The sequence below is a fragment of the Sciurus carolinensis genome, chromosome 7 (genome assembly GCF_902686445.1).
Source record: "Sciurus carolinensis chromosome 7, mSciCar1.2, whole genome shotgun sequence".
NCBI lineage: Eukaryota > Metazoa > Chordata > Mammalia > Rodentia > Sciuridae > Sciurus > Sciurus carolinensis.
Window position 1 is genome coordinate 45,605,940 of NC_062219.1, and position 23,414 is coordinate 45,629,353.

Below are 23,414 nucleotides of genomic sequence, written 5' to 3' on the forward strand. Positions count from 1 at the left end.
TAGAAACTGACCCATAATAAGGTGGGGTTGAGGGAGGGAAGAATAGAAGTTCAGAGGATTAGACAAAGGGGAATGAAGGGAGTAGAGAGGGGATAAGAATAGGAAAAACAGTGAAAAGAATCTGATATAACTTTCCTATACACATGTGAATAACATTTTAATGGCCAAAATTTTATTCCCTTTTACCTTTTGGGTTTATTTTTAATTGTTCCTTATTAAAAATAATACTTAAGGAGCAGCCTGTTTTGTCTCTGTTTCCACTCCTAGAAATGTTGGATTCTTTCTTTAAGGGTAGTGTTAATGGAATGAGTATAATTCACTTAAAGATTTATTGTCTATTAGTTCTTCCAAAGGTTTTTTTTTTCTCCTTTTTTTTTTTTTTTCCTGGTATCAAGGATTGAACCCAGGACCTCATGCATGTCGGGGAAGGGCTTTACCACTGAGTAACATTCCCCAGCCATTTTAAAAATTTCATTTTCTATGAATAGAGTCTCACTAAGTTTTCCAGGCTGACCTAGAATTTGTGATCCTTCTGCCTCAGTCTCCAGAGTAGCTGGCATTAAAGACTGTGCCACAGTGCCTAGCAATTTTCTGAACAAGTTAACATTATCTTTAGGAATACATTGGATGTATTATAGAAATGTTGCATTGTTCTTTGTTTGTCTCTCTTTGCTAGGTTGGTAGCTAAAAAACAGCATGTCTTTTGAACTTGGATTACTTATTTATCAGTGAGTTTGGATTTTTTTCATAATTTTTTATATATCCGTGTTTTTCTCCTTGGGGTTTCTCCTTCTTTGTCCATGGTCTTTTTGTTTGTGTTTTGAAATTTGCTTAAGTTCTTTATACATTTTATATTAAGACTTTATATACTATGTTGACAAATACTTCTAGTGTTTCTAACTTTTTTAATATGTAGACAACAGATTGATGACTTCAGGTATTAATTTGGTTGCTTATTTTTGTGTCCTCTTATTAAAGTGGGAAGTACAAGCTTATAAGGTGGCAGGCCACTGAAGGGAATCCTGAGGCTATTTTCCTGAGTAGCTAAGTAAATAGGTTCAAAGTATATACAGATAGTCCCAGTTTATAATGCTTCAATTAAGATCTTTCAACTTTATGATGGTGTGTAAGTGATACCCATGTAGTAGAAACCATACTTTGAATTTTGATCTTTTCCCAAACTAATGATAAGCTATTCTTTACTCGGTTGTGATGATGTGTAGCAACAGTGAGCTGTAGCTCCTAGTAGCCATGTATTTACAGGGTTGTAAACAACTGATATTCCATAATGTACTGTGTTGCTAAGCTATGCTGTGTTGGTAAGTTAAGTGTATTAAACACATTTGTAAACTTGTGATATTTTCCATTTGTGATGAGTTTATCAGGATGCAACCCTATCACAAGTCAAGAAGCACCTATGTTCTGTGATCCAAAGATAAAGAATTGAGTTTCTAGAGAGGTACAGTGGTAGACTTTTTATTTTCTGTAATTTCTTTTAGATAGCTTTTTGGTAGGAGCTAGATGTAAGATAATTGAGAATAGTACTCTGGAAATCTTTTGTGTATGTGTCACATCAAGTAGATGATATTGAGGTACTATGAGGAAAATAGAGGATCTGATCATTGTTCTCTTCTACAGAGAAAGCTCCATCCCCACTTCCATATCTGTAGGTAAAATTTGAATTTGCCTAGTTTTCCCCATTGTTGTATTTAGGGTTCTCTTGAGGAACAGAACCAATAGGATATAATTCTAAGGAAGTAGCTTGTGAGATTATGAAAGTGAACAAAATTGGCAAGATGGCTTAGATTTTGTCATGGTATAGTTTTGGTCTGAAGACTGAGAAGTAAAAGCCTATGTTTCAGTTCAAGCCTGAATGCAGGAAAAGCCAGTGTTTTAATTCACAGGCCATTAGGCAGCCCTTTTTTGTTCTACTCAGGCCTTCAGATGATGGGAGGAAGCAACACCATTATGAAGCGGGAGAGTCTGTTTTACCCAGTCTACAATTTAAGCATTAATCTCATCCAAGAACACCCTTATAGAAATGTTTGTCCAAATATTTGGGCTCTCCATGGCTCAGTCAAGCTGGCACATAAAATAAACTGTGACTCATATTTGACATTGTCCAAGAGTTTCATATCATGCTGATAAATGAGGTGAAGATGTGTTGTGGGTTAAAATGTAGCACTACTTTATATTGCTCAAAAGAAATAACATTGTCCAAAAAAGAATTTTTATTTAGTGTTTTATGCAACTTTTGTAAAAATTTGTACTAGGAATCAATTGAATCTGTATATCTTGATCTATAGCTGTTTCCTAATCTCAATTAAATGTTGATATAATTGGAAAATACATAATTAAAATACATAATTTTCAGCATTTCCCCACATAACTGATAGAATGAAGACTATTAATAGTAATAATAACTAGTGATTGAATGGATGTCCCCAAAATATATTTGTTTCTTTAGCAAATCCTTGTAGTCAGTGTTAACATTTAGGTTGACACTGAAGGCTCCTTTTTTCAATTAGTGTATGTAAACGTACAGCCTCTTCTCCAACCATAGAATCTTCTTGTATATTCACAGCCATGCCAAATTTTTTTTTTCCCCTGAATATACTTTATTTATTTGGATATCCTTCCATGCTAAAAAAATAGATTGGTACACCCTACTGTCATGTACATCTAAAAAGAACAAATTAAAAAATAGGTTTGTCAACTTATTTTTAGCACTTGACCATTATGAACCAATTCAAAGATAAATACATAGTTTTTAGGCATCTATTTTAGGCAATGCTGTTGGGAATGTCCTTGGACTCTTATTTTTTTGTACTTACTTGATGTCTTTAGGATAAATTCCTAATATAAGGCCTTGTTTATGTTGAAATTTAGTTACCCATTTCCAGATTGCCCTTTAGAAAGGTTGTACCATTGATGTGGCCACAAGTCTATCAACATTCTCCTCTCTTTGTTGACACCTATCTTTTAAATATTTGCCAGTGTGATAATTTAAAAACTTTATCATCTTTTCTACTTATTACATTATTAGTGAGACTGAACAGTTTTTCTTAACTTTATTTTCCATTTACATGTATCCTAGCCTGCATAATACTGTTTGTCAGGTATTTCCCTGAAAAGCTATTTCTTCAACTAATAGATTTTCCCTTGCCAGAGAAGTAGTAGACTGGTTGTCTCTTTTGCAAATGTAGATAGAACTGAAAGTTAATTTAGATGAAATATTACCTGGTTGAAGTAAACTTTTTGGAATAGATTATAGGCCCCGGATCAGAGTTAGAACAGATCTGGTGACAGAATACTTTATTTATTTATTTTTTTTTAATGGTAATATTTACTCAGATAAATTGTCTCATTCTGAGAAAGGCCTAGAATCTGTACAAAGTTTAAAGTGACTATTCTGGAACATAAAGTGGGTGTAAATATCTCTTCAGCCAATTTTGAGTTCTTATTTTAAATGTATACAGCTTTTTGCTCATGTACTTCAGAAATCTATAAAACCCAAATTTATTTATAAATTGTATTTGAATAAAACTTCAAGATAATATTTACATGGTATTTTTATTAAAACTAAATTATTACTGTTGGGAAGAATATGATAGAAGTAGCACCAAGTCTAGTTTTGTTTTTAATTTGTTTTTGTATTTTGATTTTAAGATTAGAAAATGACTATTTCTAAAAGTGTAGTGAAAAAGATAGTGTAATTAATTTTATGCACATGACATTGTTATTTCGTGATCCTTTTATTTAAACTGCTAGAAGGCATTCCTTTTGTACCAATATCAAAAAGGTATTTCTTGATAATTCTGTAAAACTTTCGTTTCAAATTAAAAGTGCCCAGTGTTAGGGCTGGGGAGATAGCACAGTTGGAGGCCCTGGGCTCGATCCCCAGCACCGCAAAAAAAAGTGCCCAGTGATATCATTTGCCCTTTATGTACACACAGTTGGGAACATAAAATACGAACGGGAGCATTAAGATAGATTATAATAAATCTGTTTTAAAGTAGCTGTACTGAAAAAGTGGCATAGAAATTATGTGGTTAAGATGTATTTAAAGGTAGCTATTCATATAATCTGTAATGTGTTCATTAGGATTTTTAAGGATTGTCATTGAAATGAAAACCTAACAGAGAACTTGTTAACTTCCTGGAATAAGTCTGTAGCTCCAATTTGAGAATCACTGTTTATTTATCAATAAAGATATGTGCTTCTACAACATTTAAAATTGCTCTAATTACTACAAAAACTTCTATACTTCTATATACTTGTTCCTTATTTTCTTTTCTTTTCCCTCCCCTCCCCACCCCCTTTCTCTCTCTTTCTCTTTCTTTCCTGGGGATTGAAGCCAGGTACACTTTACTGAACTACATAATTCTTTTTATTTTTAGACAGGATCCCTTTCTAAGTTACTGAGGGTCTCACTAAGTTGCCCAGGCTGGCCTTAAACTTTCCATCCTCCTTTCTGAGTCTCCTGAGTCACTGGGATTTCAAATATGTGCCTCCATACCCAGCTGTTCATTTCTGCACCTAACTTGCAACAAATACTTTGTACTGGCATGGGTACATGGATATGCTTTGAATATTATAGAAAACAATAGAAGAATTAAATAAATAGAAGAATTTACCAGATAAAACAAAAAATGACAAATAAAAAGTAAAAAATGTAGAAAAATGAAAATAAACATTGAAAGGACATTGAAAAGACATAAATGAGCTAAAAAATATTCAGTGTAATGCAAATGGACAAATTAAGAGTAGGAAAACGCTGTGCTATTAATCTTTTAGCAAAAGATAAAATCAATTAAAGGGGTACAAAATAATTTAAAATTTTAAATGATTATGTTATAGTAGGAAAAAACTTATTTTTTATCTTCCATGAGGAGCACATTTTTACTTTTACTGTCATGTAATATGATTTAATTAGAATCTCCCTAAACACCAATTCACAGCTAATGCCTGTATATGAAATCACCGATGTCTCCCTATCAAATATTCCTGATCAGAGTGCTGACATTTGAAGATATATAGATTTAACATTTTTTCATAGGACAGTTATACTTGTTTAAAAGTTCAATACCTGGATATAGATAGATTTAACATTTTTTTTTTTAGACTTAGGACGGTAGAGGTCATTTATTACATAAAATACACATAAGCTCTTCCCCACATGCCAACTGTACTCAATCGGCAAGTGATTGCTGGAACATCTTGTGGGGAGGATTGGGGAAAAGTGTGGTAATGGATTATTATTATTATTTTTTTATTGTAAACAAATGGGATACCTGTTGTTTCTCGTTTGTACATGGTGTAAAGGCATACCATTTGTGTAATCATAAATTTACATAGGGTAATATTGTTTGATTCATTCTGTTATTTTTTTCCCTTCTCCCCACCCCTCACACCCCTCTTTTCCCTCTATACAGTCCTTCCTTCCTCCATTCTTGCCCCCACTCCCTAACCCTAACTCTAACCCTAACACTAACCCCTCCTGACCCCCATTATGTGTCACCATCCACTTATTAGCGATATCATTCGTCCTTTGGATTTTTGAGATTGGCTTATCTCACTTAGCATGATATTCTCCAATTTCATCCATTTGCCTGCAAATGCCATAATTTTATCATTCTTTATGGCTGAGTAATATTCCATTGTATATATATATACCACAGTTTCTTTATCCATTCATCAACTGAAGGACGTCTAGGTTGGTTCCACAGTCTGGCTATGGTGAATTGAGCAGCTATGAACATTGATGTGGCTGTATCTCTGTAGTATGCTGATTTTAAGTCCTTTGGGTATAGGCCAAGGAGTGGGATAGCTGGGTCAACTGGTGGTTCCATTCCAGGTTTTCTAAGGAATCTCCACACTGCTTTCCAGAGTGGCTGCAGCCCCACCAGCAATGTATGAGTGTACCTTTCTCCCCACATCCTCGCCAACACCTGTTGTTGCTTGTATTCTTGATAATCGCCGTTCTAATTGGGGTGAGATGGAATCTTAGGGTGGTTTTGATTTGCATTTCTCTTATTACTAGAGATGTTGAACATTTTTCCATATGTTTGTTGATTGCTTGTAGATCTTCTTCTGTGAAGTGTCTATTCATTTCCTTAGCCCATTTGTCGATTGGATTATTTGCATTCTTGGTGTAGAGTTTTGATTCTGGAGATTAGTGCTCTATCTGAAGTATGATTGTCAAAGATTTTCTCCCACTCTGTAGGCTCTTTCTTCGCATTGCTGATAGTTTCCTTTGCTGAGAGAAAGCTTTTTAGTTTGAATCTATATGCAATGGAGAAAAGATAGCCTCTTCAACAAATGGTGCTGGGAGAATTGGAAATCCATACAACAGAATGAAACTAAACCCATATCTCTCACCATGCATGAAACTAAACTCAAAATGGATTAAGGACCTCGGAATCAGACCAGAGACCCTGCAGATTATAGAAGAAAAAGTAGGTCCAGAGCTTCAACATGTCGGCTTAGGACCAGACTTCCTCAACAGGACTCCCATAGCACAAGAAATAAAAGATTTAACATTTTTAAAAGATAGCTATGTATGGTTAAAAGTTCAATACATAGACCAGGTATGGTGGTGCATGCCTGTAATCCCAGCGGCTTGGGCGACTGAGGCCGGAGGATCCCAAAACCAGTCTCAGCAACTTAGTGAGGTTCTGAGCAACTTAGCAAGACCCTGTCTCAAAGTAAAAAAAAAAAAAAAATTAAAATCGACTGGGGATGTGTGGCTCAGTGGCTAAGTGCCCCTGGTTTTAATCCCTGTGAATTGATATGTGTGTGATATGTAAAGTTTATTTGGCAAATTTAGAGCTCATTGATTATTTTTATTTTGAGCACAAAATAACCTTTTATATCCTATGGGTATTTTTCACAAGGTAAAACAAAACTGCTGCTATCTCTTAGACATGATATTACATGTGTTAATTGTGTATTTTTTCCTGTATAGGCCCAGATTATTCATCAGCATGGTTACCTGGTAATGAATCATTGTGGCAGGCCACAACTGTTCCATCTAACCATCGAAATAACCATATCAGGAGACACAGTATAGCTTCTGACAGTGGAGACACTGGCATTGGAACTTCCTGTTCTGACAGTGTGGAAGGTAAGCTAAAATTCTAAGTATTCAGGTATTTGGGGAGATTGATTGCAGATTGAAACTATTCAAGGGATATATTTTATTGTTCTAAACTAAAATAATAGTGTGTTGAATAATATTCATGGTTGCTATATATCATATTAAATCATCATATTACACATTTTCCTTCATTTTCTTAATATTTTATTCTTATATAATTTAGGATTATATGAATTTTAAGAAATAATAAATAATACAGAGAGATTTCATATACCCATCCATTCTCCATTTTTCATTATGGATTTTCTTACAAAATTAAGTTATAGTATCATAACCAGGATAATGACACTGTTACAATCAAGATACAGAATGTTTCCATATACCTAATGTTGCTCACAATCACTTCTCTCTCTACCCCCTTCATTACCATTTAACTCTTGGAAAGCACTAACCAATTTTCCATTTCTATAATTTTGTAATTTCAATAATACTGTATATAATTGGAATCATACATGTAACAATAATCTTTTGGAATTGGCCCTTTGACCTTTTCCTCTGGAGATTCATCTAGGTTGTTATGTGTATCAATGGTTCAATCCTTTTTATTGATGAGTAATATTTACCAATGGTGGATGGTATTGGAGAGACCACACTTTAACTATTAACCCATTGAAAAACATCTGAGTTCTTTCCAGTTTTGGACTATTATGAGAAGTTGCTTGCTATAAACATGTTCATGGAGGTTTTGTCATGAAACGTCATTTCTCTGTGGGAGATGCTCAGAAGTGCAGTTACTGGGTTGTGTAGTATTTGTAGGTTTAGTAATGAAATTACAGATCACCTTGTTTTATAGTCATGATCATTTTCATCAACAATGCATGTATCAGTGATCCAGTTTCCTTTATATCCTTTCTAGAATTTGATGTTTTTAAAATTTTAGCCATTCTGATAGGATAGTGATATGTCATTATGGTAGTAAGATATCATTTTTTAAAAAAATAGACTTATTTTTAGAGCACTTTTTTTTACAGCAGTATAAAAATTTGTTGAAGGTACAGAGATTTTCTATATACTCCCATCTTCACACACATACAGCCTCCCCAAATATCATCATCTCCCACCAGAGTGGTACATTTATTAAATTGACAAACCTACATCAACGTGTTATCATCCAGAATCTGTAGTTTAGATAAGGGTTTACACTTGGCATATTTTCTCTGAGTTTGAACAAGTTTATAAAAACATGTGTCCACCATTATATATAATACAGAATAGTTTGATTGCCTTAAGCATCTTCTATACCCTGCCTTCGTCTCTTGTTCCCTGCCTAACCCTAGCCACTTTTTTAAAAAAACTATATCCATAGTTTTGCTTTCTCCAGAATGTCGCATAGTTGAAATTGTACAATATATAGCCTTTTCAGATTGGCTTCATTCATTTAGTAATATGCATTTAAGGTTAAGACATTAGTTCTGAATAATATTCCATTATCTGAAAGTACCACAGTTTGTTTATCCACTCACCTACTAAAGGACATCTTGGTTGCTTCCAGATTTTGGCAGTTATGAGTAAAGGTGCTATAAATATCTATATACATGTTCTTGTGTAAATATCAGTTTTCAACTCCTTTGGGTCAGTACCAAAGAGCAGGATTGCTGGATCAGTATGAGTGTATTTAGTTTTGTAAGAAACTATCTTTCAGAGTGACTGTGTCATTTTGCATTCCCACCAGCAATAAATGAGAGTTCTGTTGCTTTACATCCTTGCTAGAGTTTAGTGTTTCAGTGTTCTGGATTTTACCATTCTCATAGTTGTATAGTAGAATTTTTTTTTTAAATATTAATTTGGAACACCTTATCATTTGTTTATCTGTCATCTCTATATCTTTGTTGGTGAGGCTTCTGTTAAGGTCTTTAGCCCATTTTTAAATTGTATTATTTGTTTTCTTACTAAGTTTTTTTTTTTTTTTTTTTGGTATTGGGGATTGAATTCAGGGGCTCTCATCACTGAGCCATATCCCCAGTCCTATTTTGTATTTTATTTAGAGGCAGGGTCTCACTGAGTTGCTTAGTGTCTCACTTTTGCTGCAGCTGGATTTGAACTCACGATCCTCTTGCCTCAGCCTCCTGAGCCGCTGGGATTCAGGTGTGCTCTATCACATCTGACTAGTTTCTTACCAAGTTTGAAGGGTTCTTTTTACATTTTTCGTTTTGTTTGTTATTTCCACAATCCCACAGTGCTGGGGACTCGAACCCCGGCCCCCAGCATGAGAGGCAGGCACTCTACGAGGTTGGCTATATGACCTGCTCTTTTTACATTTTTGTTAACAGTCCTTCATCAAATGTGTCTTTTCCAAACATTTTCTCCTATCTTGTGGCTTGTCTTCTCATATTCTTGCCATTGCTTTTGCCCAGCAGAAGTTTTTAATTTTAATGAAGTCCAGCTTATTAATTATTTCTTTTGTGGAACATGTCTCAAAGACATAATCTAAAATGTCTTTTTTTTTTTTTTTTTTTTTGTGGTACTGGGGATGGAACTCAGGGCCTTGTGCTTGTGAGGCAAGCACTCTACCAGCTGAGCTATCTCCCCAGCCCTAAAATGTCATTTTTATAGACAAAGTCAATTCAGTTTTTTTACTGGAAGTTTTCTAGTTCGTTTTGTGTTTTATATTCATGTCTGATACCTTTTTTTGTGTGTGTGTGAAGGGTGTAGTTGTAGTTGTAGTTCCTTTTATATTTTTACCAGTTTTTCCTCTGTTACTTTTAGAAGTTTTTATCCACATACTGTCAAGCTCAGAGATTCTTTCCTCAGCTGGTTCTGTTCTAATGAGCCCATCAAAGGCATTTTCATTTAGAATGAAGATGAATGAGTCTTTTTGATACCTAGCATTTCTTTTTGATTCTTTCTTAGAATTGTCATCCTTCCACTTGTATTATCCATCTATTTTTGCATGCTACTTACTTTTTCCATTAGAATATTCAGCATATTAATCATAGTTGTTTTAAATTCCTGGGTTAGGTAATTGCAACATCCTTGCCGTATCTGGATCTAGTTTGTTCAAACTATATGTTTTGCCTTGTAGGGTGTCTCATTATTTTTTCCTTCTTTATTATTTTTATTTTTGAAAGGTCATAACATGCTGGATAATAGGAACTATAGTGAATGATTCTTTGGCAACATTAAGGTATGAGGATAGAAGTGTTCTATAATTCTGTGATTAGGTCTCTGTGTTTTGGTAAGCCTGTGTACCTGGGCTGTGAACTTTTATAAGTGTTTTCAGGATTTACTTTTTTAATTTTTCAAATTTTCACCATCTTGAGTGGGAATAGAAGATCCTCTAAAGAACAGAACTCTCTGGTATATTTCAAAATGGTTCCTTTTGCCTTCCACCCTGTTGGGGGCCGAAGGGATTTTTCTCTGGTATTCACTGTGAGAACCAGATCAAACCCTTATCAGGTCCTGTTTTCTGTGTAGACTTCAGCTTGTGTGTTTTGCTATAAGTTGTGATTCTTTGCCTACCTGTTGTTTTTATTTGGGGAGACAGCATTTTGCCCTGTGTCCTCAGTTCTCTTTGAGATCTAAAAAGACATTTTCCCTTTTGGTTGGTTTAGCTTTTTACTTGTTTAGGATAAAGTAGTGACTTCCAACGTGCTTAAATGTCACCCTGAAAACCTGACTTGGATCACTAATAATTTTGAACATTTTTTCATGTATTTATTTTCCCTTTATCTCTTTTCTTCATTGAAATATCTCTTCATGTCTTTTACTCATATTCTAATTGTATTGTTTCTTTTGTACTACTGAGTTTTGAAGTTCTTTATTTTAGATGCTAATCTCTTGTTGGAGGTGTAGTTTGTGAATATTTTCTTCCATTGTATAAGTTTGTCTTTTTTATTGTCTTAACCATATCTTTTTCAGAGTACAAGTCTTAAAATTTGAAGTCCGGTTTACCAATTTTTTCTTCTTTTAGGGACTATGCTTTTTAATGTTGAATTAAGAACTTTCTCTAATCCTAGTTCTTGAAGATTTTCTCATTTTTTCTTAGGAGTTTTATCATTTAATGTTTTGTATTTTAAGTTCATGATTCATTTTAAGTGTGTGTATGTGTGTGTGTAAAAGAATCCTCAGGTCCCCTTTATAGTCAACTAATTTGCCAGAAGAAATCAGAACAGAAAACATTGTTATATTTGTGGTTCTAAGTATCTTCTCAGTATGGAGTTATATGGACAGTGTTCAGTTCCCCCAGCAATAATGTTTGGTGACACATGTGGAATATTGCTGACCAATAGATTGACTCAGCCTTTGCGTCCAGGGTTTTCTTTTTATGGTGGGTTGGTTATATAGGGCGTGGTTGACTCCCTGCATGCATGACCTTGATCACCAGCTCTAAAGAAGTCATGCTGATGCCATAAATCCCATTATTAGCATAAACTGTGTGGAGTGGCTTAAGACCTCCAGGAACATAAAAACATACTTAATACACAGAATATTCCAAGGGTTTAGAGATAATCTCCTAAGAGCTGGGCAAGGGCCAAAACTTTATTGGTATGTGCAGTGTATGGAATACTCAGATTTGCTTAAACTTTACAGTATGAGGCATAAACTTCAGGTTTTTCATACTCCTTCTGTTTTTGTTTTTTTGGTACCAAGGGTTGAACCTGAGGGCTAAACCACTGACTCACATCCCCAGCCTGTTTTCATATTTTATTTTGAGATAGGGTCTCGCTAAGTTGCTTATGGCCTCACTAAGTTGCTGAGGTTGACTGAGTTTGTGATCATCCGGCCTCAGCCTCCTCATTGGCTGGGATTACAGGCATGTGCCCCCATGCCCAGCTGTATAATTAATCTTTGTGTAGGGTGATTACTGCCACTTTATTTTTAAAATTATTTTATCCTTTCTAGTTATTTTGTTTTTCTACTTAAGCTTTGGAATAATGTACAAAATAGGATACAAAAAATCTTTTTGTTGGAGGAAAATTGATATCTTTGAGTTTTCCTGCCTTATGAACATTATATGTTTCTCCATTTCATTTAAATCTTTGATTTTGTTCACTGTGTTGTATAGTTTCAACAGAGACGTCCTGTATAGATTTTATTTTCACCTAAATATTTCGTTTTTTTAAGAGCAATTGTAGATGGAATTGTATATCCAATTTTGTTGACAGTGTTATAGAACACAGAGAAATATATTTAGAAACACCTTTACAATGTACAAATACATCTGATTTTTTAATTTTTATGTGTACTCTGTTACCATTATTCTAGGGTCTTTTAGCAGATTATGAGATTTTCTTTTTCTTTTTCTTTTCTTTTTAATTTGAGATGAGGTCCTGCTATGTTGCCCAGACTGGCCTTGAACTCCAGGACTCAAGCAGTTCTGCCTTTATCTTCCAAGTACTGGGACTACAGGCATGCGCCACTGTGTCTAACTTGGTATATATACATTATATATCATCTTTAAATAAGGATGATTTTCCTTTCTGAGTTGTGTGACTTTTATTTCCTTTTCTTTACTTATTATAGTTGCTAGAATATCCAACAGCATGTTGAATATTAGTACATATCCTTGCCTTGTTCTTAATTGTACAGATATAAGATATAGCATTTGATCTTCTATTGCTAATATAGTTTTTAACTGTGGAATTTTTATAACGTACCATCTGTCATTTTGAGGAAGTTTGTCTCTATTTGTAATTTCCTAATGCTTTTTTAAAATAATGAATAGGTTTTGGATTTTGTCAGATGTTTTTTCTGCATAAATTGATGTATGATTTTTATTTTATTTTATCTTTAGCTTATTGATATGGTGGTGGATTTCATTGCTTGATTTTTTTTAAGTGTTACCAACTTTACATCCATAGAGCAAACTTCCATTGGTCATTATGTATAATTTTTAAAAATATATTGCTGAATTCCATTCATTTTTACATTTTGTTATGGATTTATCTTATGTATCCATGAGAACACTGACCTGTAATTTTCCCCTTTTTTGGTGCAGGGGATCAAACCCCCAGGAGTGCCTTACCATTGAGCTGCATTCTTAGCTCTTTTTATTTTTTAAAGTTTTTGAGACAGGGTCTTGCTAAGTTGCTCGGGGCCTCACTAAGTAGTTGAGGGTGGCCTTGAACCTGTGAACCTCCTGCCTCAGCCTCCTGAATCACTGGGATTGTGGGTGTGGCCATTACACCTGGCTTTCTGTCTTGTTTGATATCAGGGTTAATACTAGCCTTTAAAGTGAATTGGTTAAAGTATTCCTTCCTATTTTGGGGAAGAGATTGTAAAAAAATGATGTTGATTTTTCAAAAAAGTATTTGGTAGATTTCCCCAGTGAAACCATTTGGAATGACTAAAGATTTCTTTTTTTTCTTTTATAAAAATCTTTAAATTATGAATATCTTTCATAGATATGTTGCTAAAAGCTTGGTCCTTGTCCCTGATGCCAATTGAATAACAAGGACCTGGTTTTGAGAAAAAGGGAAAAGATGGTTTATTGCTTTGTTAGCAAAGGAGAAACAGTGGACTTCTGTCCCATAGGCTGCAATTCTGTCCTTTATGGGGAATGGGTTTTTTTTTTTTTTAAAGAAATGAATCAGAGAAAATGAGATTAGGGAGGAGAGATCAGGAAGGAGAAGATCAGGGAGGAGAAGGATAGTGAAAAGAAGATCAGAGAAGGTCAGGGAGAAGTTTAGGGAAAAGAAAATCAGAGAGAAGGTCAGGGGAAAAGGTTGGGGAAACAAAAAAAAAATGTAAGATTCAAAGTGACAAGGGATATAGTCAAAGCATCAAGTGAACCTGTTACATTTCCCCAGTCAATTTCTAGTTTCCATTTCTATAGAAAGTGGGTGACATCTCCAAGCTATTTCCTGGTGAAAGGGGGCAAAATTTGGGGAAGTAACCCAAAGTCCTTGTTCTCTATCAGGTGGGGCTTGGACAGTTAAGGGCATTTAGCATCAGAGTAGTCCAGAGGTCCACAGTGGCACAGGCAGGTGAATGGACAAGGCATACAGAGGGCAGGGGTTATGCGAAGACAACAAAAAACAAGACAGTAAAGCATTACTTTTTATAAATAATTAGCACAAAAACAATTTTTATTTCAGCTAGTTTCTGAAAACCATGAGGAAACAGATCAAATTCATTTTAGGAGGCTAGGAAGATTTGTTTGTCTATGAAATCAGACTCAGATTAACTCAGGACAAATTTGTGAGTCTTGTCATTATGATTAGGCATTCTCACATAAGAACCCTTCTGTTACAACCTCCAACTTTCCGTAGGGCTGACACAAGTATACATCTGAAGTTACATTAAAAATCATTATTTTTCCTTTTAAATGTTCATGTAAGACTGTGCGTTTAGGCTATACTCTCTTGCCAGGTGTTTTATACTGAGTTGGTCAAAACTGACCTGTTCCTATTTATTCTTAAGACTCGGCTGAGATTCCTCAGAGATCACTCTTGGGGACACGTGTGAAGCCTCTTGGTTCCTTTAGCTTTCCTGTACCAGTGGTGCCACTTGCCAGGATGGGTCAGGGTCTGGCTGACCACATGTGGCTTCTCTTGGAAGCATCAGGGACATTTCCATCTCCAATGACCCTCCTCTTTGCAGAATGTGCAGTGGTTGGCTTCCTGTTTTCTAGGGTCCTCTCAATCTTGCTGATTAGCAGATCGGGTGCCTCACCAGAGCTGCAGGGCCCAGAGAGGGGTCCCATTGTTCTCTGTATCCTGGCTGATCTAAGAGGTTAAGGGCCAAAATGTTGGTTGCTTTTTTTCTTGACCCTTTTACTTGCTTGGTTTTGGACTACAAGTTTTTGGTTTTAAATACTCAGCAAGTCAGTTTCAGACTGATAATAACCTCAATATCTGTAATTTTACAAATACTCCTTTCATTTAATTGGGGTTAGTGTTAGTAGTGGAAGTCAGCATTATATTACTATCTGTCCTGTAGGTGATGGCTTATTATCTCAAATTAACCAAGATTAGTTTGTTTTTTCTTTTTAGAAGCAGTACCTCTGTAAAACACTAACAGGCAACAGTTATAGTTTATAAGAAAAATACAAAATGAAATTAACAGAGCCAAAAAAAATTAAGTTTGTGTAATAGCTACGAACCAAGAAAAATAAACTTTTAGGATCTTGAACCTTTAGTATTATATTTCCTATTTGAGATCACAGTAATCTTTACAACAAAATTAATCTTTTGAACACAACTTTAAATGAGAGGACATCTAGCCTATTTTGGAGTCATTCTAACATGGAGTAAGTTGGGAGGCAGAGCCTTATTTCAGGTAAGGTGGGGCTCTTAACAACTAACACAATACAACATTACACCTGGAACATGAAGGAAAGAAAGGCTTAGAAGGTTTTGACTTTTTGTGGAAAAAGTGACAGAATGCTTCTGTGTTTTACAGTGTCACCTTTAAACAGATCAGGATCTCCTTATCTTCCAAAAGTGCATTTAAATTCCAATTCCAGTGTGAACAGTAACACAAAATTGTATGTATAACTTATTTAACAACAGGTTACTTTACGCAGCTATAAAACATCAAATGACATGAAGTAAATACCAACCAAATTTGTTATATTTATACAAATTCAAGAGTTTTGCTATAGATAATTTTAGTTTTGATAACACCAACTTGGCAATGTGTTCTTTTAATTAAAGCTTTACGTTTAACTAAGTTTAACTATTAAAGTAAAATTTAGAATCTAGCATTACAGTAATAATAATCACAGGTCTGCATGGGTTAACAAAAATCAAAGAATAGCCTAAAATCTCTTATACATTTAGAAAACAGTGTTAATGATCAGAAATTGACTTAATCAAAGCTAATATTTATAAGACAGGTCTTCAAATGGTATCATGGCTCTTCTGTGTCAGATACAATGTATAAAAAAAGAGCACTTATGGTTTATCTTTCCTGTAAACTTACATAAACTTTCATTTTATATTTCTTGATGTTCACAGAACATTTAGACAAGGCTTAGAGAGATAAAGTTCTCAGATGCATACATATAGGTACTCACATATATTTAGAATGTCAACTATATTGTTATAACCAAAGTAACAGTTGTTTAACAAGTTACAAAGTAATCATTTAAGACTTCAGAGCAGGTACAAACTCCAGTTCCTTTAAGACTTAATTTCCTCATGTAATGAAAACTAAAAAATACAAGAAAATTTTCTCAATAGACAAGAGCAGATCAATGTTTGAGATTCTGCTTCTTATCAGTATATTAAAGTTCAAATAACTACGACTGTGCTAATTATAGCCAATTTAATCACAAACACAAACTTTTTGAGATTTACCTTTCACAAACCTTCTGCTACTTAATTAAACACTCACAATTTTACATCCTTACTTTTGTCCTCTTTCATCTTGGACTTCAGCCTAAGAATATTAGTTTACCAGAGAAAATAGTTTCTCATCCAGAAACTTTTTTTTACCTTCCCATTTTCCATACTAGAACATATTTCCATACCTATAACTTTCTTTTATCTTTTCTAGTTTTGGATCCTTTCTTAAATTTATACTCTGAAACAGACCTTATGAATGTTATCTGTGCACTTAATCTACACAGCAAATTTATCCCAGGTGAGGGTGGGATAATCCAACATATACAAAAACTGTGCCTTAATATTTTTTCTCCCAGGTTGCATTCAAGGGATTGGAGCACAGGATATTTGTGAGTCTGACCTGTCTCCATTATCATTATCACTATGCTATCAACTTTAAGTGATTTCCCCACTGTCAGTTGTACCCAGAGACTCCTTTTGGGCCTTTTTCTTATACTAGGAATATTGATATGCAATGGAGGAGGCCCTTTTTATCCTTTTCTGTCGGTTTCCTTGAGAGCCCTTTGCAAAGGCTACTTAAAAAAAACGCAGGTTGGCCTTATTTTCTTTTTTGTTTCTGGGTTCAGTTCTTTATTCTGCCAGTCTCTCCAGGCATTTTGTTGGATGGGATACTAATATAGCAAGAGTTGCTTTGCCCCAGTGATGAATATCCTCTGGCCAAATGGGGTCTCTTGTCAGATCTTAAAAGGGGAGACCATTCCTGCCCCCAGGTCATAAACCGACAGAGCTGAAACCTACTGCCACATCCTTTGTGGTCAGCAGCCTCCACTCACCAGGGGCAACTGGGGCTGGAAGGCAGGCAGAGACTAGGTTCTCTTTGGCCTTTTTTTTTTTTTTTTAACAACCCAGGAAGCTTTTCTGGGATTTTTGCCCCTCCCCCATTTTAGGGCTGGTGTCCTTGACCACAGTGAGATGATCTGCTGTGGACTGCTGGGGCAGACTGAGAATCAGTGCTGGGACTGCCAGCACTAGGTTTAAGAGATTGAAATCTCTTTTAACCCTTACTTCTGGTATCCTGATATCCTTGCACACCAGAGGCAGTGCCTTTTGGCACCTTGAGCTTAGTTCCTGACGGTTCAGACCCCTCTCATGCACCTTCATAAATGCCTGTACAGACAGAATCTCTTTCATATTCTTTACCCCTGACAGACCAACTTCAATGTCAAGATTGTATAGTAATCCAGAAAAACCATTTAAAAGCCAGATTGTGTTATAGTAAACTCTCTTTCTCTAAGATAGGCTTATTGCTGTAGGTGACCCCTTCAGCCAAGTTCTCTGCTCAGGAGACTACCAGTAAGATCAATGCAGCATGGCCCATGTTTTAAAAGGCCAGCAACAGACAAAAAAAAATAAACGAGAGAGGATCACTGAAACTAGGGCTGACAGAAGGGAAACTTTACAACACACAGACATGCACGTATAGATTTCTTCCACTTACTTTACCTTTGACAGACCAACTCCAATTGCACGATTGTACAAAAAAACAAAAACAAAACAAAACCAGAAAGGCAACCAGAGAGGAGACCCAGAACCATGGTGGACAAATGGGAACCTTTAAATTGACCAGCCAAGATCTTTCCCCAGAGACTACCCGTAGAATCAGTGCAGTACTGGCCATGTCTTAAAAGGGGCAGTAGCAGATACAAACAAAGCAGACAAGCAGAGGGAATTCCCAATCCCAAGCCCAACAAACAGATGAGAACCTAGAACAGATCAGAAGGGAGTACATATCCCTAGGTTCTTGAGTTCCACTTAACCATGACTGCTACACCAGTGGTGCCACAAATGTCTCCAGAAAGAGGGATCAGATTTTCCCACAGAGAGAAACAAAGTGTGTGCAATCAAGGGTCTGGGCTTGTCCACCGGGGGACTTACCAAATGGCCAAGGTGTCATGGCTTTCATGAGTTCAGTTTCTTTTTTCTCTAAGTAGAGCAACTGATGGAACAACTTGTACAGTTCAGGGCATAAAGGGAGGAGTTCCCTGAAGCAAAAAGAAATTCAGCAGCTGCTGGCACGGTCCCTCAGTCCCTCCCTTTACTCACAGGAATAATTCTTCTGGTTGTGTCTGAGGCAAACTCATACCCTTTCCCAGTTTCACCAGAGACTACTCTCAACAAACTCACCAGTCACCACATACCCTCATTATGGAACTGGGGGTCACTTGGAGTGCCTACCTGCCCAAGAAAACTGGAGCAGGGACTTCTCTTGGGTTGCCAGATTTGCTGTGGAAATCTCTGTCCTTGTCCCTGATGCCCATCCAATTATGAGGACATGGTTTTGAGAAAAAAGGAAAAGTAGGTTTATTGCTTTGCTAGCAAAGGAGAAACACAGGGGACTTCTGTTCCAAAGGCTATGATTCTGTCCATTATGGGGAATGGGGTTTTTTAAAGAGGTGAGTCAGAGAAAATGAGATTATGGAGGAGAGATCAGGAAGGAGAAGATCAGAGGAGAAGGTTAGTGAAAAGAAGATCAGAGAAGGTCAGAGAGAAGTGTAGGGAAAAGAAGATCAGGGAAAAGGTCAGCAAAAAGGTTGGGAAAAAGAGAAAATCATGTAAGTTTCTCAGTGACAAGGGATATAGTGAAAGCATCGCTTGAACCCCTGTTACAGATAGTGATTAAGATGAGATCTGTTGGGGCTGGGGAGATAGCTCAGTCGGTAGAGTGCTTGCCTTGTAAGCACAAGGCCCTGGGTTCGATCCCCATCACCCCCCAAAAAAAAAAAAAGAAAAAAAAAAAAAGATGAGATCTGTTTCAAATTGGGTAAACTGTGTTAGTTTGTTTTCTTGGAAGAAAGTGGTGCACTGGTTCATTTCATCTAAATTTCGAATTTATGTGTGCAGAGTTGTTTATATGTCTTTTTTTATTCCCCACAGCATTCTTTTATTATCCTTTTGATACCTGTAGTCTCTGGTGATACTCTGTTTGATTTTTTATATTGATAATTTGTGTCTTCTTTAGTTTTAGTGTACCAGTTTGTCAATTTTACTGACCTTCTTAAAGGTCTGTATTATAAATAGATCTTATTTAGTTAAGTGTTTTTTATTAAGTGACTTTATTAGGCACTGTTCTTATAGTGGTCGGAAGTAGAGTTATAAGCTCTTTATTGCTAGATGGAGATAGAAGTCCAAGTTCCATACTTGGACTCTGTTGATACTTCAAGTGGTAGAAGACAATACTTTTCTTACTGCTGGGTGGGGATAGAAGTCTAGGTTTCCCATATTAAACCACTGACACCCCAATGTGGTTTGCCTTTACTGCTGGGAAATGATGGAAGTCTAGAGTGTCTATTTGTCCTCCTTTGATACTACATGAGAATGTGTGTGTGTGCTACCATACTGATGGACAGGGATGAAAGTTCTGTCTTCCTACGTGGCCTTTGAAAGCACTATGTTTTCTTGGGATACTTTATTTTAGCTTGACAAAGTTGCAAGTCTAGGCTCTCCCTGGCTTTTGTTGGTATGGATGGAGGTCGGGCCACAGTGTTTTTTGTGATGTTTGGCTGACGAAGAGTAGTTAGTATTTGAAGCTTTGTGCCTTGTTACTCTTTCTCGTTCTTTGTTCTTTGGCTAGTAGGAAGAGGCTTTTGTTGGACTTTTTTTGGAAGTTCCCCTTGGTTATATGGTCCTGGTGTCTTCAACCCCCACATCTTGGAAGTGTGAGAAAAAGGTTGGAGAACTCACCATGTTTTTGTTCCTTGCTTCCAAAGGTCCCGTAATGGTGTTGTGCCTTTTCTTCAACCTTTAGGTCTCATGTTTGTTTTATATTTTACTCTCTCTTAAAATATGTGGGTGTGTCTCTGTGTCTTCTATTCTGTACCATTGGTCTACAATTCTGTTTTGGTGCCAATACCATGCATGCTGTTTTTTTTTTTGTTTGTTTGTTTTTTTGTTTTAATAATTATAGCTCTGTTGTATAATTTAAGGTCTGGTATTGTGATGCCTCCTGCTCCATTTGTCTCACTGAGGATTGTTTTGGCTGTTCTTGGCCTCTTATTTATTTTTCCAAATGAATTTCATGACAGCTTTTTGTATTTCTATGAAGAGCATCATCAGAACCATAATAGGAATTGCATTAAATCTGTGTAGCACTTTCAGTGGTATGACCATTTTGACAATATTAATTTTACCTATCCAAGAATATGGGAAATCTTTCCATCTGCCAAGGTCATCTTCAGATTCTTTCTTTAGTGTTCTGTAGTTTTCATTGAAGAGGTCTTTCACCTCTTTTGTTAGACTGATTGCCAAGTATATATATTTTTTTGATCCTATTGTGAATGGGGTAGTTTTCCTAATTTCTCTCTCAGTTGATTCGAAATTGGTGTGTATTAGTGCAATTGGTACATGGGTGTTAATTTTATATCCTGCTACTTTGCTAAATTCGTTTATTAGGTCTAGGTGTTTTTTAGTGGAGTTTTTTTGGGGTGTTTTAAATATAGAATCATGTCATCAGCAAATAGGGATAGTTTGAATTCTTCTTTTTCTATTTGCATCCTTTAATTTCTTTCTTCTGTCTAATTATTCTGGATAGAGTTTAAAGGATGATGTTGATAGAAGTGGTGAAAGTGGGCATCGCATCCCTATCTTGTTCCAGTTTTTAAAGGGACTGCTTTCAATATTTCTCCATTTAGAATGATGTTGGCCTTGGGCTTAGCATAGATAGCTTTTAGAGTGTTGAGATGTATTCCTACTATCCCTTGTTTTTCTAGTGTTTTGAACATGAATGGATGATGTATTTTCTCAAATGCTTTTTATGCATCTATGGAGATAATAATGCAATTCTTCTCTTTAAGTCTATTGATTGATTTTTGTATCTTGAACCATCCTTGCATTCCTGGGATAAAACACTCTTGATCATGGTGCACTCTCTTTTTAATGTTTTTGGATGTGATTTGCCATTATTTTATTAAGAATTTTTACATGTATGTTCATGAGGGATGTTGGTCTGAAATTTTATTTCCTTATTGTGTCTTTGTCTGACTTTTGTATTCAGGTGTACTAACTTCATAGAATGAGTTTGGAAGGGTTCCCTCCTTTGCTATTTCATGGAATAATTTGAGGAGGATTGATGTTCTTTGTAGGTCTGGTAGAACTCAGCTGAGAATCTATCTGGTTCTGTGCTTTTCTTTTTTGGTAGTCTTTTGATGGTGTCTTTAATTTCATTACTTTTAATTGCTCTGTTTAAATTTTCAATGTCCTCTGTGTTCAATTTGGGTAGGTTATGTCTACCAGTTTGTTGATGTCTTCAAGGTTTTCTGTTTTATTAAGAGCATAAATTTTCAAAATAGTTTGATTAACTTCTGTATTTCAGTAGTGTCCATTGTGATATTTCCTTGTTTATCACAAATGTTAGTAATTTGTATTTTCTCTCTGTTTGCATGGCTAAGCAAATTAATGAGTAAAATAATTAATTTTACTAATTTTTTTCAAAGAACCAACTTTCTGTTTTGTAGATTTTTTTGTTGTCTTTTTTCTCAATTTCATTGATTTCAGTTCTGATTTTAATTATTTCCTGTCTTCTGCTTTTGGTGTTGATTTGTTCTTTTTGTAGTGCTTTGAGATGTAATGTTATGTTATTTATTGACTTTCTGTTCTTTTATGGAGTGAGCTCAATGTAATGAACTTTCCTTTTAGCACAATCTTCATATTGTCTTAGAATTTGATGTGTTGTGTCTCTATTCTCACTGATTTCTAAGTATTTTTTTATTTCATTACTGATTTCTTCTGCTCCCCATTGGTCATTCAATAGCACATTACTTAGTCTCCAGATAGTAGAGTAGCTCCTGTTTTTTATTTTATCTTTGATTACTAATTTAATTCATTATGATCTGATAGAATACAGAGCATTATCTCTATTTTTTTGTATTTTCTGAGAATTGTTTTGTGGCATAAAATATGGTCTATTTTAGAGACAGATCCATGTGCTGCTGAGAAGAACATGATTTCAGTTCTTGATGGATGACATATTCTGTATATATCTTTTATGTCTAAATTATTAATTGTATTTTTTAGTTCTATAACTTCTTTATTTAGGTTTTATTTACAGCTGTATCCAGTGGTGAGAGCGGTGTGTTAGTCACCTAGTATTATTGTGTTTTATTCTTGAAATTGAGAGGGGTTTGTTTGATATATGTAGATGCTCCATTATTGTGGCAGAAATATTTATGATTGTTACATCTTGTTTTGATATATAATTTCCTTAAGCAGTATGAAATGTCCTTGTTTGTCTCTTTTGGTTACTTTGACTTGAAGTCCACTTGATCTGATATAAGGATAGAAACCCATTTGTTTACAAGATCCATGTGAATGATGTGTTTTTTTCCATCAGACCTTCAGTCTGTGGATGTCTTTGCCTAAAGGTGAGTCTCCTGGGGACAGCATATTGTTGGGTCCTGTTTTTTGAATTGGAATAATTTTTAATATTTAAATACAAAAAGTGAGCACTGACTTTTTACTACACACAGGTCTAATAGTCAAAATGTGCAGAGGAAATGAGCCTCTGTGCTGTCCTCTACACTCATTGTCCCCATTTTGTGGGTGAAGCTGCAACCAGCTTTTCTTCTCTCCAGTATACATGGGGCTTCCTGGTCCTTTACCAGACAGGTATGGTGTACTTTGTCAGTTTCATAATATGTGTGTGTCCCTCCCCAATATATCCATTCTTAAAAAAAAAAAAAAAGTAATTAATGGTCAGGGATCCTTCTCTCCTATGGTGGGGCATCAGTTTCTACCCCACAATAGGACAGTGAGGGATCTTCCAGTTAGGAGCGATTTACTAGAAGGGTTAGGTGGCCAGAGCTGTAATAACCATCTGCATAGCTGCACTCTGGTGTCAGAGTGAGGACAGAAGAAACATTGAGGACAGCGTGGAGGGCACAGTTAAAAGTTGGGAGTCTCTCCGTGAGACAATGAGGGGAGAATTCTTTCTACCAGGTTTGAATCAATATGCCACAGTTAAAAAAAAAAAA

The 23,414-nt window shown here is 35.6% G+C and overlaps 1 protein-coding gene across 2 annotated transcripts in view; it reads left to right on the forward strand.

Moving 5' to 3' along the window:
• The window catches only part of Cep85l (centrosomal protein 85 like), a 168,783-nt gene that overhangs the window by 15,383 nt on the left and 129,986 nt on the right, over nucleotides 1-23,414 (forward strand). For both annotated transcript variants that reach the window (XM_047558121.1, XM_047558120.1), the window contains one exon: nucleotides 6,968-7,126. Coding sequence is in view for 1 of the 2 variants with exons in the window: in XM_047558120.1 (XP_047414076.1) it covers nucleotides 6,968-7,126 (159 nt within the window). In the remaining variant the exon portion in view is untranslated. The remainder of the gene's footprint in view (nucleotides 1-6,967; nucleotides 7,127-23,414) is intronic.